The 16,412-nt window shown below is 32.3% G+C and overlaps 2 protein-coding genes across 6 annotated transcripts; both read right to left on the minus strand.

Moving 5' to 3' along the window:
* Positions 1–1,881: 1,881 nt before the first annotated feature.
* LOC114380230 (deoxynucleoside triphosphate triphosphohydrolase SAMHD1 homolog) lies at positions 1,882–8,765 on the minus strand. Of its 5 annotated transcripts, none has more exons than XM_028339232.1 (19): positions 8,314–8,754; positions 7,274–7,311; positions 7,157–7,179; positions 6,520–6,626; positions 6,382–6,433; positions 6,212–6,296; positions 5,343–5,433; positions 4,872–4,910; positions 4,686–4,744; positions 4,506–4,589; positions 4,276–4,331; positions 4,114–4,187; positions 3,928–4,020; positions 3,755–3,856; positions 3,510–3,590; positions 3,277–3,365; positions 3,145–3,160; positions 2,479–2,589; positions 1,882–2,377 (listed from the first exon to the last, which is right to left on the minus strand). In XM_028339232.1, exons 1-19 carry the CDS (start codon positions 8,410–8,412, stop codon positions 2,261–2,263), a joined length of 1,416 nt encoding a protein of 471 aa, XP_028195033.1. In that variant the 5' UTR covers positions 8,413–8,754; the 3' UTR covers positions 1,882–2,260. The 5 variants fall into 5 exon arrangements, 4 of the variants coding, with proteins under 4 accessions (XP_028195033.1, XP_028195042.1, XP_028195050.1 ...); XM_028339241.1 differs by having other exon boundaries at positions 4,527–4,589; positions 8,314–8,749; XM_028339249.1 differs by lacking the exon at positions 4,506–4,589 and having other exon boundaries at positions 8,314–8,751.
* Positions 8,766–13,720: 4,955 nt separating this feature from the next.
* On the minus strand, positions 13,721–16,351 carry LOC114380259. Its single transcript, XM_028339265.1, has 4 exons — positions 15,454–16,351; positions 15,083–15,295; positions 14,756–14,847; positions 13,721–14,645 (listed from the first exon to the last, which is right to left on the minus strand). Exons 1-4 carry the CDS (start codon positions 16,180–16,182, stop codon positions 13,958–13,960), a joined length of 1,722 nt encoding a protein of 573 aa, XP_028195066.1. The 5' UTR covers positions 16,183–16,351; the 3' UTR covers positions 13,721–13,957.
* Positions 16,352–16,412: the final 61 nt, after the last annotated feature.

The following is a 16,412-nucleotide window of genomic DNA, read 5'->3' on the forward strand; positions in this document are numbered from 1 at the left end:
AAATTTTACTTTCCATCATTCTACTCCAATGGAGAGTTAGTATCATAGCTAGTCTAAAAGATTAAAACTTGTTAAAATACTTTAATATCTCATCGAAAAGCTAAAGATCTTAATTGCAGTAGATGAACACAAACATATTCTCTACCCTTGAGTTATGCAAATGAAGTGAAATGAATTAGAATCTAATAGGATGAAATGAATTAGATTGGAATAGAATGGAATAAAAATACTTTTTTATTTTTTGTATTTTATAATGAAATCAGTAAATAAATCCATTTCATCGTTTGAAGATAGATGACATTGAGTTGTAATTTTTTAATTCTATATTATCCTTTTTTGTGGGATGATAAAACAAAATAAAAAAATAAAGTAAAAAAAAAGGAAAAGGTGTAATTGTTATAGGCTTGAGAAAAACAATATTGCATAATGACTTAATTTTTTTTATAATGGGAACAATTACAACTTGTTTGTTTGGAAGAAAAGACATGTATAATGGTGGTCTAATTTGTGTAATGAAAGTTGAAAGATTGTCATGGCCGATTCATATGAAGATAAGGCATACAATGGTGAGTGTTGCTTCTTGCACCCTCTTGAAACCCCATTACAGTATATAATGCCCAATTTTTAATGTAATTTTGTATTATGAATTGTGCATTCCGTAATATAATGGGTGCCTGAAGCAAATTTTGAAGGTGCAAGAAGTTTCACTCGGGTAGGATTGGATTGGGTCTATGCAATGGGGGTGACTAATTTTAACTTTTGTTGCAATAGTGATTATTGGACTTGAGAATTGAAGAAAACTTAGTTAAACAACGTTGCATAATCTCAAGAAGATAAACTAAGAATAAATTGTTTTGAAGGATATTAAGTGTGTTTTTAGTGGGTGGACAATAGTTATTGACTATAGTTGTGTTATTCAAAATAATAATTTAATATCTTTGTAATGGGTTTTACATTTTAGTGTATTTATGTTTCTCACTGTTTAAAAGTAAAATAAAAATAAAAATAGAAGAGTCAAAGGTAAAAATTGTCAAGCGTCAATTTTAAAATACTTTTCATGGGGTGCATGATTTTAGTCCCTGCAAATACTTTTTTTTATATGTAGGAATCAAAGACAATATCAAAATATTTATAAAATTCACATACTATGTTTAACTAACTAAAATTAAAATCAATTTTAAATTCAATAAAATTAACCTTTCCATTATGAAAGGACGTATAAGATGAGATATATGAATTGTGAAGTGTAAGAAGAAAAGGCCTTACATGATTGACTAATTTATAAGAATCAAACTTTACATAAATTAGTTAATACTTAATAGGTAGTCGGTCTCGGACTTCAATCATGCGAAGTACTATTTTTTTCCCTTCATCTCTAACGACCATTTCTTAAATGCTCCATTTTGTAGGATGTCTCATTTCCTTGATTTTTGGTTCTGGTCCTCCATTCATGTACAATTTTATTTCATTTTAACCAATTAAGGCATTTCTTTTATTAGAAAATAGAAAAAATTTCCGAAGGAATGACAACCCAGCCCAAAACAATAAATCCAAAGCAAGAAAGCCTCTTAATTCAAAGAAACGCTTACACAAAAACATTTATATTTACTTCACTCCAAAAGACAAGTGGGGTTTATTTTACTCATTCACTTTAGAAACATCAAATCTAAACTTTAACTAGAAAGAAGAAGAAAAAATAGTTACATGGTTATAAAGTGCCTGTTTAATTTTAACTTTACAAAAACAATCACTTTTTATCTGAAAAAAACACTTATTTATTTTAACTTTTTAAGATTTTTTTAGAAAAAAAAACGAAACAATCATTTCCCTAAACTTAAGCAAAATCAAATGTTAAAAAACAATTGACAGAAAAATCAAATGTTATAACCACTAGTCCACTAGTCGATAAGACATTTAAGTATCGAGAATTCAAGATCATTCATTTCCCTTGTTTTCAGGTTACCATCACGACTCATTCATTTCATATTCTTGCCATCAAAATTAATAACTAAACAATCTACTCGTTCTAGGCCTTTTCTCAATATATTGAAATTTTGTTCGAGCAGAACCTGGTAGACACATTCGTCAACACTTCAAGTACAAAAACACTGTATTTTTGTATATGTGGAAAAGTTTCCATGGAAATGAAGAGGCTCCACACAACCAGCGTCGAACGCAAGATATCAACTAATATTTGCTATTGGGTCCAGACACTAGACCCGCTCGTGGCTTAAGATGAAGATTGTTGAGTAGTAGATACTTACAAGCTTGGAAAGTACTTTGGACGTTTCTTTTTCTCAGGAGTATCGTGCACTTGTTTTTTCCTTCCAAATGTCTTAAGCTGATAATTTTCAAAAGCATTAGAAACAGCTTCCACCTATACAATAAATGTCGAAAAATCAGTTCATGGGCATAAAGTGCATATTGAAAATAATTCCAAATTGTGAAGGTACTATGTTCCTTCTTGTTGCTACTAACCTGCTCACGTTCCCTACTGTATACTCTCACTATCACATCTTCGCAATATGCTGGTAACAGATGACTGATGCAATCGTTTGGGATGCGGAATTTTTCTTTACTACCGTACTCCTGATACAATTACATAAATCAGTTGAGCCCTTGCCATCTGAACACATTAAGAAAACTAGCGGATTCAGGAAAGAAAACAATTTGAACAAATTATAAAATGGTAGTAAGAATACAAGATGTTATTTGGAATATGATAACTTGATGATGCTTCTTGCAAAGAAGCTCTATATTTTTTTAAAAAAGAAAATGTACATTACTTGAGTTACACATAAACAGAGAAAACTCAAACGCCATTATGACAAAAGTCGGCACTTAAAATCACCACCCAACCACCAATTGATTAAAATAAAATACTAATTCAAGATACTCTATTTCTTCCAATTTTTTAATATTTTTGTTTGCCTTCAGTAAAATATGTCACTTAATCAACTACCACAACATTTGGAGTTAGTTGCAACATCCAAACACTATCTTGCAATATTATCAGTTGAAAGTAGTCAATTAAAAAAATTTCAATTCTTACTTCATAGACATTTATCAATCAATATATTTCCCAAAAAAAAAGAAAGAAAATGAAAGTAAAGATAACAGAAGAGAATTCAAGTGAATTAGTACCTTGAAAAAATTAACACTGGATCAGGAGATGCGTGCATAAAGAAGAAATACCACTAGTCATATATTATGTTGCCAAATAGAAAATGTTCAGGAATACCTAAATTTATTAATAATTGTTTCTTCAGCAAGTACCTTCCAAGAGGATTTGCCCTTCCTCTTGTTAAATCAATTTTAACATAGCTCACAACAACATCCTCTTCTTTCAGATTGGCACCATTAGTCTATTTGAAAAAAAAATGGCAATGAGATATAATGAGACAAGTATCACATTTTGCAAGGCACCCAAAAAAGAGAATGTATACATATAATACATGTATTGAGTGAAAAGGCAAAATTTGATCTTATTAATAAATAACTTTTTCAACCTGGGAACAAACGATATCTTGGGGTGTGATACTTCTGAAGTGGTCCAGTCTTTCCTTGGGAACAGAAAATTCATTGCAGTACTACAAAAATGGAGTAAGATATTTTGTCAACTTGTCACATACTATGCATGTATTATTGTATCTACACAAGGAGTATTAAATTCTCTCTTCCGATTAGAAAACAAACAGAAAAAAAAAAGGTAAGGAGTAAGGAACTCTCCTCATAGATTTATCAGTTAGAATACCTGGTATAGATCCCTTCTTCGAATGCGTTGGATCAAGTCCCTGGATTCCTTCAGCTCTTGTTGAGAAGAAGATTCAATCGTTTTAAGAATTGAATCATCTAACTGAAATTGAAGAGAGTTCCGTAAGGCTAAATAAAAAATCCAAGCACCAAAAACTTGCAATGTACTAAGACCTTCCAAAATTCAGATGGTTGATGAATTAAGGATGTAATTTGAAGAAACGGATTTGCTTTGACCAGTGCATCTATGACCATCAATTCTATTGCCTGAAAAAGAAACAGTACAAAAGTAATGTGTTTTCTTTCTAAAACACAATAAGATTTCGAGTTCAGATCACTAAATTTTGGTAAAATACTCACTTTTACTTTTGCATGTGTATAGACTGTTTGATGAAGATCTGCCCGAGTTGCAAATAACTTGTGAACAGTTAGATCTGACCAACATATTAAACAGGAATGATGTACTATAACTTCCAGTCTTCCACATTAACAATGATATCAAAGTTTTCAGTAAGTACTAACAATCATTAGCACGGTAACAAATTTCATCATCCACAACATGCATGGTCTCCATCAATCTGCATAGTCAATAAAAACAAATGTTCAGTTACAAAATTGCAAACTCCATTTTGAGAAAATGTTCATGGAATGAAGTAAGCGCCACATATTTCAAGAAATCAACATCATTGCACTGGTGACTGGTGAACTATTGTCAAACTCAGAGCAGTCAGCCCAACAAAGTAATGCCACACCTAGAATATAAAAATAAACACCTCTCATGCTGAAAGTTGCACCCTAGGCCACAAGCCCGGGAATCACGAACAATGTAGTCAAACCTGCAAATTGAATAACATATAGTTCTACCCTCAACAGATTGGGTATCAATAAAGTTGTACAAAAGGAGAAAGAAAGGCAGAAAAATATCAACTCACTTGTCAACATCAATTCCATTGCGACCATTTGCAACAATATCATACAAGAACCGCTTTTCCTTTATATAGGAGTATTTTTTTTTATAACAAGGAAATTTGTAACAAATAGTGTTAGGAAGGCAGTATGGCATATATTAAATCATAAAATAAAAGGAAAACAAATCCTCCGACACTAGGATGACCTACTCTTTGTGAAGAATGGCCTGGGCTAGAAGTGATCATTTCCTGCAAAAAGAATTAAATGCATCAAAGTTCCTTGTCTAGAAACTGAAACCATTGGCCTAAAGAATTATAACATCAAACTTTTTTACGTGAAATACTTTCATTAGGCAACACTAATGAAAGTAGAGGTGAAACAAAAAGGTGTTCATTAAAACATTCCAGCACCAGAAGAGCAGACTGCATCAGTGTTCAACAAGCATTTACTTGCCACATTTCATGGTATAAAAAGAAACAGCCATTTCTAATATCTCATGGAATTTCAGCTTTGGAAAAACATATAAAGAAAATTTCAGCTCTAGAAGAGCAGACAGCATCAGTGTTCGGCACATTGCATGGTATGAAAAGAAACAGCCATTTCTAAAAGCTCATGGAATTTCAGCTTTGGAAATACATATAAAAGAAAATTGAGAAAAAATCATCTAATTACAGTCTAACCTTCACTTTCTTTAGGAGTTCAGAATCCAGATCAATTTTGTGTTGATCAACAATGTGATCTATCATCTTCACAGACATTTCCTCGTGTGACCTGAAAGCCTTAATATTAGCAATTCAAAAGCATGGATTCTCCAGAATGAAATTATTGTAGTTCTGTGAAGATCTAGTTAATTACAGAAAAGTTATTAAACAGTTGAACAAAACATAATATTTTGCATACAAAGTCAAAATAATAACAGAGTAATATATTATTGTTGAAGGCTTGAAGCAAGATCCATGTCAAAAGCATCTGAAAAGGTAATATCTGAGCTATAAGCCACAGTATCAGAGAAGAGAAATTTTGCTTCAATTACAGGCCTAGAAAAAGGTGGTGGTGTGGCTTCATGTCAAACTACTGATTTGTGCTGTAAACAATGAGTTATTCAAACTTAAAAGAGGCTTTGATATTTCATCATTTGATATTTAAACTAAAAAAGGAATGATAGTGGCATAATTAAAATTCATCAAATCTACTAATTGGTTGCTCAACTTAAAAACAAAATTTATACAAGTTGGTTCTCATGATCTAAAACTTCATAAAATATTATGATCTCAAACTTCGATTTTAGGGGGAAACATTGCTAATGAAATATCTAACAGAAAATTAAGCAAGAAAATTTACAACAAGCTCTAAGTTGTGAAGTTTGCTATCCACAGTTTTGGTTATTAAATATTTTTCTTTTTGACAGTTATTAAATATATTTTTAGGAAAAGTAATTAGAAACATATAGTTATTTTCATTGGAAGCTAAAAAATAATAGGCAAGTTATTAAAAGATTAAAAGGGGAAAAACCGTATTAAATTGTTTTATCCAGAACACGAATAAGTACCAAGTGGAGCCCTGAAGAACAAGCGGAAGGAATCCACGCTCAAAAGTGTGGCTGAATGGACCATGACCAACATCATGTAGCAATCCTAGACACAAATGATTAATTAATAATGGAGTAGTAGAATTATATTCGTAAAAACAAAGAACTAATTTGGTAGATATGTCAATTACCTGCAAGTTTTACTGTCAATACATCAGTATGTTCAATACCAAGCTCTTGGCCCTAAAAGGATGGCATTATTGGTAAGTAATATAATCTCATAACTTACAAACAGTATCTAGATAAGACAATTTAAGAACTATATTTACTTGGTATTTTTTAATGGCATCAATAGCTTTTCCAGCCAGCCAATAAACACCCAGTGAATGCTCAAAGCGAGAATGGACGGCTCCAGGGTAAACCATATAACTTAGGCCTGGATCATATGAGTTGGCAATAAAGTTAAGTCCATTTAAATTGAGTTTGCTTTTATCATTTAAAATTAAAAAAATACAACAAATATATCTCCACTTTTAAATCACCTTGGTTTCTTGGGTATAAACTGATAAAATGATTAAAATCACATTCTATAAACACTGATAATCATTTAATACATGATTGACAACTATTCAATTAGAGAAAAGTAATATCTCTTTTATCTATCCTTCTTTATGGTTCATGACTTGATGCTTATTACAGCTGCAACCAATCCCACAACGACAATAAAATAGCATGCAAAACAAGACACAAAAAAATGATGCTAGCAGAATTGTCATAGTAATGGATAAAGAGAAGCTAAAAAGTTGAATATAGATTGTCTTAGATAAAGCATGCTGATATTTCGTGCAAGACACGTTTCAAAGAAATTGTTCCGGGTGGTGAATGTTAATTGCTAATCCTAAAATTATTCCCTGATAGATATTCATTTAAAACGTATCAAGCGGTGAATGTTAATTGCTCACTTACCAAGTTGTTTCAAATCACGAAGTCTGCATAATGAACAAAATCGTAAGAAATAAATTAAATAAATAAGAGTACATTAAGTGTAACTATTTGATTCTATTTTTGGTAACGTATACTTGCCTTTGAAATTGTTCCGTGTCCATAAAGCTCAAGAATATCTGTGAAACAAATGAGAAGTTTCCAAGTTCCACCAAAATATATTGAATGAATAGTGAAGAAAAAACTCCAATGCACTTTTTTACCAAATAAATTGCATACTTGGTCAATGATTAGTAAGATACCATACAAACAAACAGTTACGAGCCAATAATTAACATAATATAGTATATGCTACTTCTTTTTTTTTTACAGAATAGTATATGCTACTTATACAATTACATCAATGTGACAGTAACGTCAAACTTTCGTGTTCCATACGAATAAGCATCCCTAGCTAATGGAGTACATATCAGAATATCAAATGTATCTTTATTTTATTTTTTTCAAATCTCTTTCGTTGACTACAGGACAAGATTTACAATGTATTACATTAGCCTAAACAGATTATATTCTCAAATTAATTTAAAGTAAACCGATATTTTACTATTCTATACTTATAGTAGTTCATCAAAATCAGTTATAGGAATTCCTCATTTTCTTTCACAGATAACGTTAACCAAGACAACTGCATATTCTAACTCTTAACGAATCTACTTCAATCTCCTCACAATCAACGATCCAAAATTTCATGCAACAACTCTGCATTACAGAATGTATCTTTATTTTTTTTTTTCCAAATCTCTTTCGCTCGCTACAGAGCAAGGTTTACAATGAAATACATTAGCCTAAACAGATTAAATTCTCAAATTACTTTCAAGTAAACCAATATTCTCCTATTCTAGACCTCTAGTAGTTTCATCAAAATCATTTATAGTAATTCCTCATTTTCTTTCTCTGATTACGGTAACCAAAGCAATTGCAGACTTAAATACTTGAAGAATCTACTTCAATCTAATCATAATCATCGATCCGAAGTTTCATGCAACGAATCTACATTATAGAATCATCGGCGCACAATACTATACAACGGAAAACAGAGAGAGAATCGTCAAAGTAGAAACGCATTATTCGAGAAGGAAAGTTTCAACAAAGAACGGAGGCGCGAAAAAAAAAACGGTTACCGGCTCCAGCAAAATGTTGCCGTGAACGTTGTCACGGATATGCTTAAGGAATTTCCTTTCCGTATTGACGTAGCCGAGCGAGGAAACAGGACCAGCCATGGCAGAGTCAGTGATCACGGAACGAGGCAGAAAAACGAGAGCGAAATACAGTGTTTGCTAGGGTTTCTAACAGAGAAGAAGAGAGGAAGAGGAACCGTGAAGAAGGTGAAAGAGGTAGAAGTGAAAGGATGGAAGAGGAGGAGTTTAAATAGACAGCAAGCGAAAGTTGTTTTTGAAGTGATCGTAATGAAATGAAAATGAGACGTGAAATGATGCCGCCAAAAAGGAGTAAAGGACACTCTCACTCGTCACCGGAGTGTTAGGCGCGTGTGCACGCGATTCTTATCTGGTTGAAATGTAAGGCCATTTTTTGGATTATGTGGCCTGGGATGGGAAACAGAGAACTAAAATGGTTTTCAATTTTTCGTACCTTGCCCGTCCTGAAAATCACTTCTGAACAGATTTTTTTTTTTCATTGATTAATGATGAGTGTCAATGCTGAACAGCTGTTTTATAGCAGCAATAAATATGTAAAGTGATAATCACTTTAGCCCATATTACCCTTAAAAAATAGTTAAATTAGGAGTGTGTTAGATTAAGATTTTAAAAGATTATTTTGGTAATAATTTTAAAAGATTTTGTAAAAATTAGGGGTGTGCTAGATTAGGATTTATGTGAATTTTAAAAGACTTTGTAAAAATATAATAACTTTTAAGATTTTTTTTAAAAGATTTTTATAATTACGATCTTGTGGTTTAGATTTTAATGAATTTATAAAATATCTATTCATAAAATTTGAAAAAATATTATGGATGTTTAAGATTTTAAAGGATTTTATGAATTTTTATTAACAATAATTCATAAATTTTGTCCACCTAGTACTTTAAATAAAACTTATCTTATATAAAGAATTTTAATCAATTTCTCCTAACATATTTATAAGCACAATAGATTTATTCTCCTTCAATTATCAATCATGTTAATTGTATAAAAATTATATACTACAATGTTTGTCAATAATATGAATGAATATTTATATATTTATCTACTTATATATAATTCAATTTCTCATGTTCATTAAAAATATATATTTCTCATGTTCATATAAGCACGTAGTCAAGATGTCCCCCAAATTTAAAGAATTGAAAAAATCTCTTATATTATGTTCCAGGACATGTTGATCATTGGTAAAAAATTATGAATGTCTATCACTTTCAACAAATATACAATGAATTATATGTGATGGGAAAAAGAAATCATGTCAATATGCACAAAAAGAAAAAAAGAAAGTCTTATGAAATCTCACGGATTGTATAAGATTGTTTAATGTGTATTTTTCATAAAAAATTTCATAAAATCCAATAAAATTTATCATAAAAAAGAGTGCATCAAAATTTGCATACTTTTAAAAATTAAAATACTTTTTTTAAGTTGTAAAAAATCATAATAATCTTGGTTGAATAACACGAAATTTATTTATATTATTTAAAAACCTTTTCTGAATATTTTAAGACTTTTTTCTTAAAAAAATTAAAATTCTTTAAAATCCTAATTAAATACACTTCCCTTAATTAATTTTAATTAATAATATTATAAAATTAAATTTTATTTTAAAATATTTATAGAATTAAATAGTTTAAGTCAAATTTTAAGATTGAATTGGACTAACTAGTTGGATTGGTTTGGTTGATCCATTAACTCTGGACCATTTCAAAATCGGTGAGAAACAATTAATCTAGTCCAAAAAACAATTTGAATTGATATTTTTAAAAAAAATTATTCTTTAATTTCTAAATTTAATTTGAAATATTTTAAAGATAAATAAAAATATATATTTAGTAAGGATTAAATATGTATGAATTATATTCAGAAAAAAATATATGTATGAATTATTCTATCAATTATTTTGTTCTTAAAAACCTTTGAATTATGGTATATTTGATTTAGACTTTTATGTATATTTTGAATGTTAAAAAATTTAAAATAATGTTTTATTTTAAATTTTATTGTTATAAAGCTATGATATTGTATTGATTTAATTATTATTTAATATTATTATTATTACTTTTTAGTATCGGTTCAATCATGGTTAAAACATTAAATCTTTAATAAATATTTTCACCGATTTAGTATGAGTCTGATTTTAGCTTCTGTAAACACAATTTGTTTCTAGAACTATTTTAGGTTTTTTAATAAATATATTTAGTGGGAGTAAATACTCATTCTTGGTGTTATATGTCGATGATATACTGCTTGCTAGCAACGATATAAGCTTCTTACAAGAGACTAAGAAATTTCTAATGAAAAATTTTGAGATGAAAGATCTTGGGGAAGCCTCTTTTGTATTAGGAATCAAGATACTAAGAGATCGCTCTCAAGATATCCTAAGGTTGTCACAAGAAAGTTATGTCGATAAGGTCCTAGACAGATTCGGCATGAAAGATAGTAAACCAGGAGATACCCCGATAGCTAAAGGAGACAAATTTAGTCTCAAACAATGCCCTAATAATGACCTTGAAAGAATAGAGATGCAAAAGATTCCTTATGCATCAGCAGTAGGAAGTCTAATGTACACTCAAGTTTGCACTCGTCCCGATATAACATTTGTAGTAGGAGTTCTGGGCAAATATTTGAGTAATCCTGGAATGCTGCATTGAAAAGCAGCAAAACGTGTGATGCGTTACCTAAAGAGAATAAAAGGATACATGCTCACTTATCAGAATTCTGAGAATTTGGAGATCATTGGGTACTCAGACTCTGATTTTGCTGGATGTCAAGATAGCAAACACTCCATATCTGGATACATATTTATACTGGCTGGAGGAGCTATCTCTTGGAAGTCTGCTAAACAGACTCTCATAGCTTCTTCGACTATGATCGCGGAGTTCATTGCTTGTTTTGAGGCATCCAACCATGGGATATGGCTGAGAAATTTTGTCACTGGTTTGTGTGTGGTTGACGGTATTGAAAGACCATAAAAGATTTAGTGACAATAACTCAACAATTCTTTACTCCAACAACAATAAGAGTGCAACCAAATCAAAGTTTATTGACATCAAGTTTTTGGTTTTTAAAGAAAGAGTTCAGAATAGACAAATTTCCATAGAACATTTAAGGATTAATGATATGGTAGCTGATCCACTTACGAAAGGTTTGGTACCTAAAGTTTTTCAAGAGCACACTGCTCATATGGGAGTGACTCCTTATAGTACCTTAGTTTAGTGGGAGTCTCATTTATGTTCTATATATGCCTTATGTTTTTTAGATATTTGTATAGATTGATTTTCTATAAAATAAAGTTGAAGATTATCATTTCATTTTGAGCTTGTTTTGTTTGCAATATTTATACTGTGTTTGGATTGATCTCTATAAAGAATAAAGTTTGGGCTATTTGGAAATGAACATGAATAAGATCACATTGCATGTTATTTTCATGTCGTTTATCCATATTTGATTTATGTCATCAAGTATATGTGACATTAGTGATCATTATGGCTCAATCACGTTGGATTGTGAGGAAAGCTGTAATGATTCTGTGTTACTATATAAGATGGACCAGATTGTTTAAGGAAAGTCTAAAAGTAAATAACATATGATTACGCGTCTAAAGACTTTTGCAATATAAATGATTAAGGTTAATATGAAGCTCAAGTGGAAGATTATTAGGAATTTTATAATTCTTAATTAATTAATTAGTGTGGGCTACATATTATATTTATCATTTATATTAGTTATTTACATTTATGGACTCAATAAAAGTGATCTAATTTGGTGAGCCTATTGGACTATCATAAAAAATTAATATGGACTTGATAAGCGGAAACCAATTTAGTCCGTTAGAGAATAATGAGAACTCTAACAGGTTAAAACCTAAAGCAATGTTGTGGTTCCCAATACACTAAATCAGAAATTGTATTCTCTTCTCCCCATCTGACGAGAAACCTAAGGACCCAAAAGAAAAATGGTAATTTGGTTGAGAAATAATACAAAACTAACCGTTTATCAGACTCATCAATTCCGCTGCTTACCATGGATCCAGGTATTTTTCACAACCTTTATTGATAATCTAATGTAACGTGTTTCCGGTGATTATTGATATTTTATTAAAATCCCTAAACTGCCAACAAGTAGACCCCAAATTAGTTATGGATGTATCTTTGACTATGAAGTTTAGATATAAGATACTAAGACACGGGTATGACAGTATATGAATATAACCATAAGATAAATTAAGGATAGATATGTCTTTGACATGTTAATAAAAAAATGTAAAAAATTATATATGTATGCAAACATGCAGATTTTTTTTATGAAAATGGATTTTTTCTCCTTTTAGCATTTTTTTATTTTAAAATTTCAATGCAAAAATATTAAAATTAAAACAAACTTTAAAAAAATTAAAAAATACTCAAGCTGTATTGGAACTGTATTCCAATATGGATTGAAGCGTGTCCCCTAACCTAAGTCGTATCTTAGTCGTATTCATGCCTTATTTATTATCTTTTAAAAATATTTTTTTTCAATACTTTCCGGATACGTATCAAGGATGTATTGTGACCGGTACGACACCGATACGTTGATAGCTTCACAAATCTTTGATAATAGAACTTATGTTTTAGTCACTACCACAAAATTGAAATTAGCATTGTAAAATTGTCGAAATTGAAAACGAATATGCTTTGGCCACACTATCGCCAGAGGCCCTCCCCCTGTTCTTTTTTTCTTTTCTTTTCTCCTATTTTTCGTCGTTTCATGTTCGATGAGCTGCTAATTTGTTTGAGAACTAACTCCAATACCTATTCATTATTTGTTCTAGAAAATGAATTAAATGACAATTTCAATTTTTTCAATGCAATGAGATTAAAACGATGAAGCAAGTCACACTATAAGGAATGTCCACTCAAATCGTTACTCGCAGGCTACCCCATCTTTTCTAAGTAAGAAGCACGTTTGAACTCTGCAACCTCAAGACTCTCCAATTTAGGGTCAATGAGAATTAGTTAATGCAATGAAATTTTGAAAGATGCAAAACCTGCTAAAAAGGAGAAAAGTGTTAATAAGGAAAAGGAAGAGAAGGAAACAAAGAAGGGAACAAATGGTTGTATAGTACTAAAACGTACATTATTTTTAAGTGTAGGGAACAGATGTATATTTTTAGGCGTAAAGACCAAAATGTACATTGTTTAGATATAAAGACCAACAAGTAAAAATAGCACAAATATTAACGGCTATAAAACATAAAGCACAGACATGGTCAATGTTGTGTCATTGCCATAAACTTGAGTTTTTGCTCTCAGAGAACTAAAATGAGTGGTTTCTAGGTGTATACTAAAAGATAAAGATTACATAAGTATAAAAACCAAGTGAGTAATTAAATCTTCAAAATTAAAGTTGACATTTCATTTATTTCAGAATTGCTTGAGTTGAGTGAAGTGGCCCAAGATTCTAACCAAACAATATCTATATATGTATATAATAAAACAGTAATGAATATTACAAACAAATATCAACTTTAAAAGACTCAAGTGGCACGTGATAGTAGAATTGATCTCTACTAAGTATCATACACATCTTGAACCTTCACCATTTGAACAGAATTATATCATCAAGGATTTTTCATCTTTATTCTCAACTTTCGAGCAACTTGTGCTGCTTTAGGATGACCAGGCCGCTTGTTACTTTGGCACTGTTCTACCTCCACCCAGTTCATAACTTTCAGTATGAGAGACTGAGGAACTTTCCTGACATCACCATCTGATGCATCCTTTGTTTTCTTCAAACCTGTTTCCAATGCCTTCTCAATGAATTCCATAAACCAATTTCCTGCTTCAGTTTCTATCTGCTTTCCCAGTTTGATTGTGTTGCTTAAGCTGCATGATCCTCCTGGTTTCTTATTCTCATCATTTTCAACAATAGGTCCCAGAGGCATTTTTGTAAGAGGAGTTGAACCTTTCTTCTCCAAAATCTCCTTTTGGTTGGTACTGGATCTTAGGAGCCTCCCCATGTTTGCTTTTTGCTCATGCTTTTCAGGAATGACAGCCATTGACTTGTACAAAGCACCCCTTCTTTTGGACAAGTTTGATTCACTATTCTCACAATTGTCCATAACTTCATGCAAAACCTGCAGTTCTTGTTTATCTGATTTCTGAGCCAACTCTGAGGCTGAAGTAGCAGCTTGAATGGACACCATTTCATTAACTGCTTGCACAATCTCCATATGGAATTCCAGAAACCGTTCAAAACAAGCCTTGGGAGCATCAGTTCGAGCGGACTTGCACAAATTCGAGAACATCCTGAAAGATAACAAACACAAACAAGAAATTTTACATCAGTTGCTAGATTGGTAGAAAAACAACAAAGCTCAAATGCAAAAAAAAAAATTGAAAGAATCAAAGAAATATACTTGAGGGACCGAACTACTGTCTCAGTAGCTGAAGCATCTCTTAAAGCCTGAAGGGCAATCTTTTGAGCCACTTCTCTTTGCTGCACAGCTTCCTGTAAAGCAAAAAACAAGTAGAGTTCAATCATAAAAGAGCTAAAAAAAACTTGCAACATATTTAAAGTGGACCAACTTAGTTCCTAAGGTGCAATCTTGGTGATTCGCATAATAGAAGTTTGCATTATTAAATGTCAACATAGATTATAGATTATTGAAGTGATGAAACTACAATTTTAATTAGAAAACAACACAAAGAGTACTTATCTAACTTTAATACTTCTAAGATTTTACCTTTCCCAGCGAGCTCAGCTTTCCTGGTAAATTCATGGGTATGCTGAGGTTGTTGCAATTATCAAAAGCTGAATTAGCAGTAGACTGAGATTGGGATTGAGAAGAGGAAGAGACACTCGTGTCCGTGTTTTGACCCTGAGCATCCCCATAAGAAGAAGAAGTTATCACTCTCGCATTTCTCAACCGTGGTGGCGTAGTCCCGAATTTCTTCTCCTGCACACGAAAAATTCATCACATTCACACACAAAAAAGACCCTACTACTAACAAATACTCTATATTTTTGGAGATACCACATGTATTCTTCACCACATACTCTATTAGTTATTGTTAAGCATTTAAACATGGAAGTGGAAACGAAAAATGTACCTACAGCTGACTTGAAGGGGCTAGCAGGGATTCTATGTTCCCTTTCAGAAACACTCCTGCTCCTAGCAAATTTCGAATTAGAAGTAGCAACCACGCAACTTTTCCTAAGCAACGCAGGACTTTCCGCTTTAGCATCACTCATTTTCGCTAGAAGAAGCCCTCCACCAACAGAGCACCGCACAGCAGAGCCTGGAGTCCCTCGAATCAACGGCGACGACGACACCGGTTGAAACCCGCCATTCCTCACTTTCACAGGGGTACATTGGTCAAAGTCCAAATTCACCGGCTTAAAATTAAAACCCCCGTCGCCACCGGTTCCCCAAGACCCTCTTCTGGGAACAGAATTGGGCTTTTGGTTTTGGTCTCTGAGGCCCATTAAGGGCTCTGGCGTGCCGATCAGAGGGTGTCTTCCGGGGAGAGGCTTGGCCCCTTTGAGAACCGGAACCGGCGAGCCCGGTTCGAGCCGGTCGACGTAGATGAACTGCCCGAGCTGCATCTTGTTGCTGAGAACGACGTCGTCTTGGTCCGAGGGAAGACTCGCGTAGATAGAGTGAGAGGAATCGGAGACCTTTATGAAAAACCCTTGTTTTGGGATTAGGTTTTTTTCGTCGAGATCGGCGGGGACGATGTCGGTCACTTGCAGGAGCGAGCTGCGGTGCTCGTTCGTGGGTTTCACGCCGGTGTTCAATCCGTTGAGGAGCTTCAACAAAATCCCGGGAGCGAGTGTTGCCATAGTTAACAGTGATGTTGATGTTGGTTACAGAATCTATGAGAAAGTTTTTATTTATTTATTTATTAACAGTGATGAATATGATGATCAAGAAAGGAATGAAAAATGATGAAGAAACGTGGTATTCTTGGTTTCTTCTTCAGAGTGATCTTTTTTTTTTCTTTTTTGTTTTTTCGCGAAACATGAGGCCGTTGGTAACGGTAAGTAAGACGAAAACTTTTCGAAATTCGTAA

Source organism: Glycine soja, chromosome 2 (assembly GCF_004193775.1).
Source record: "Glycine soja cultivar W05 chromosome 2, ASM419377v2, whole genome shotgun sequence".
Lineage (NCBI taxonomy): Eukaryota > Viridiplantae > Streptophyta > Magnoliopsida > Fabales > Fabaceae > Glycine > Glycine soja.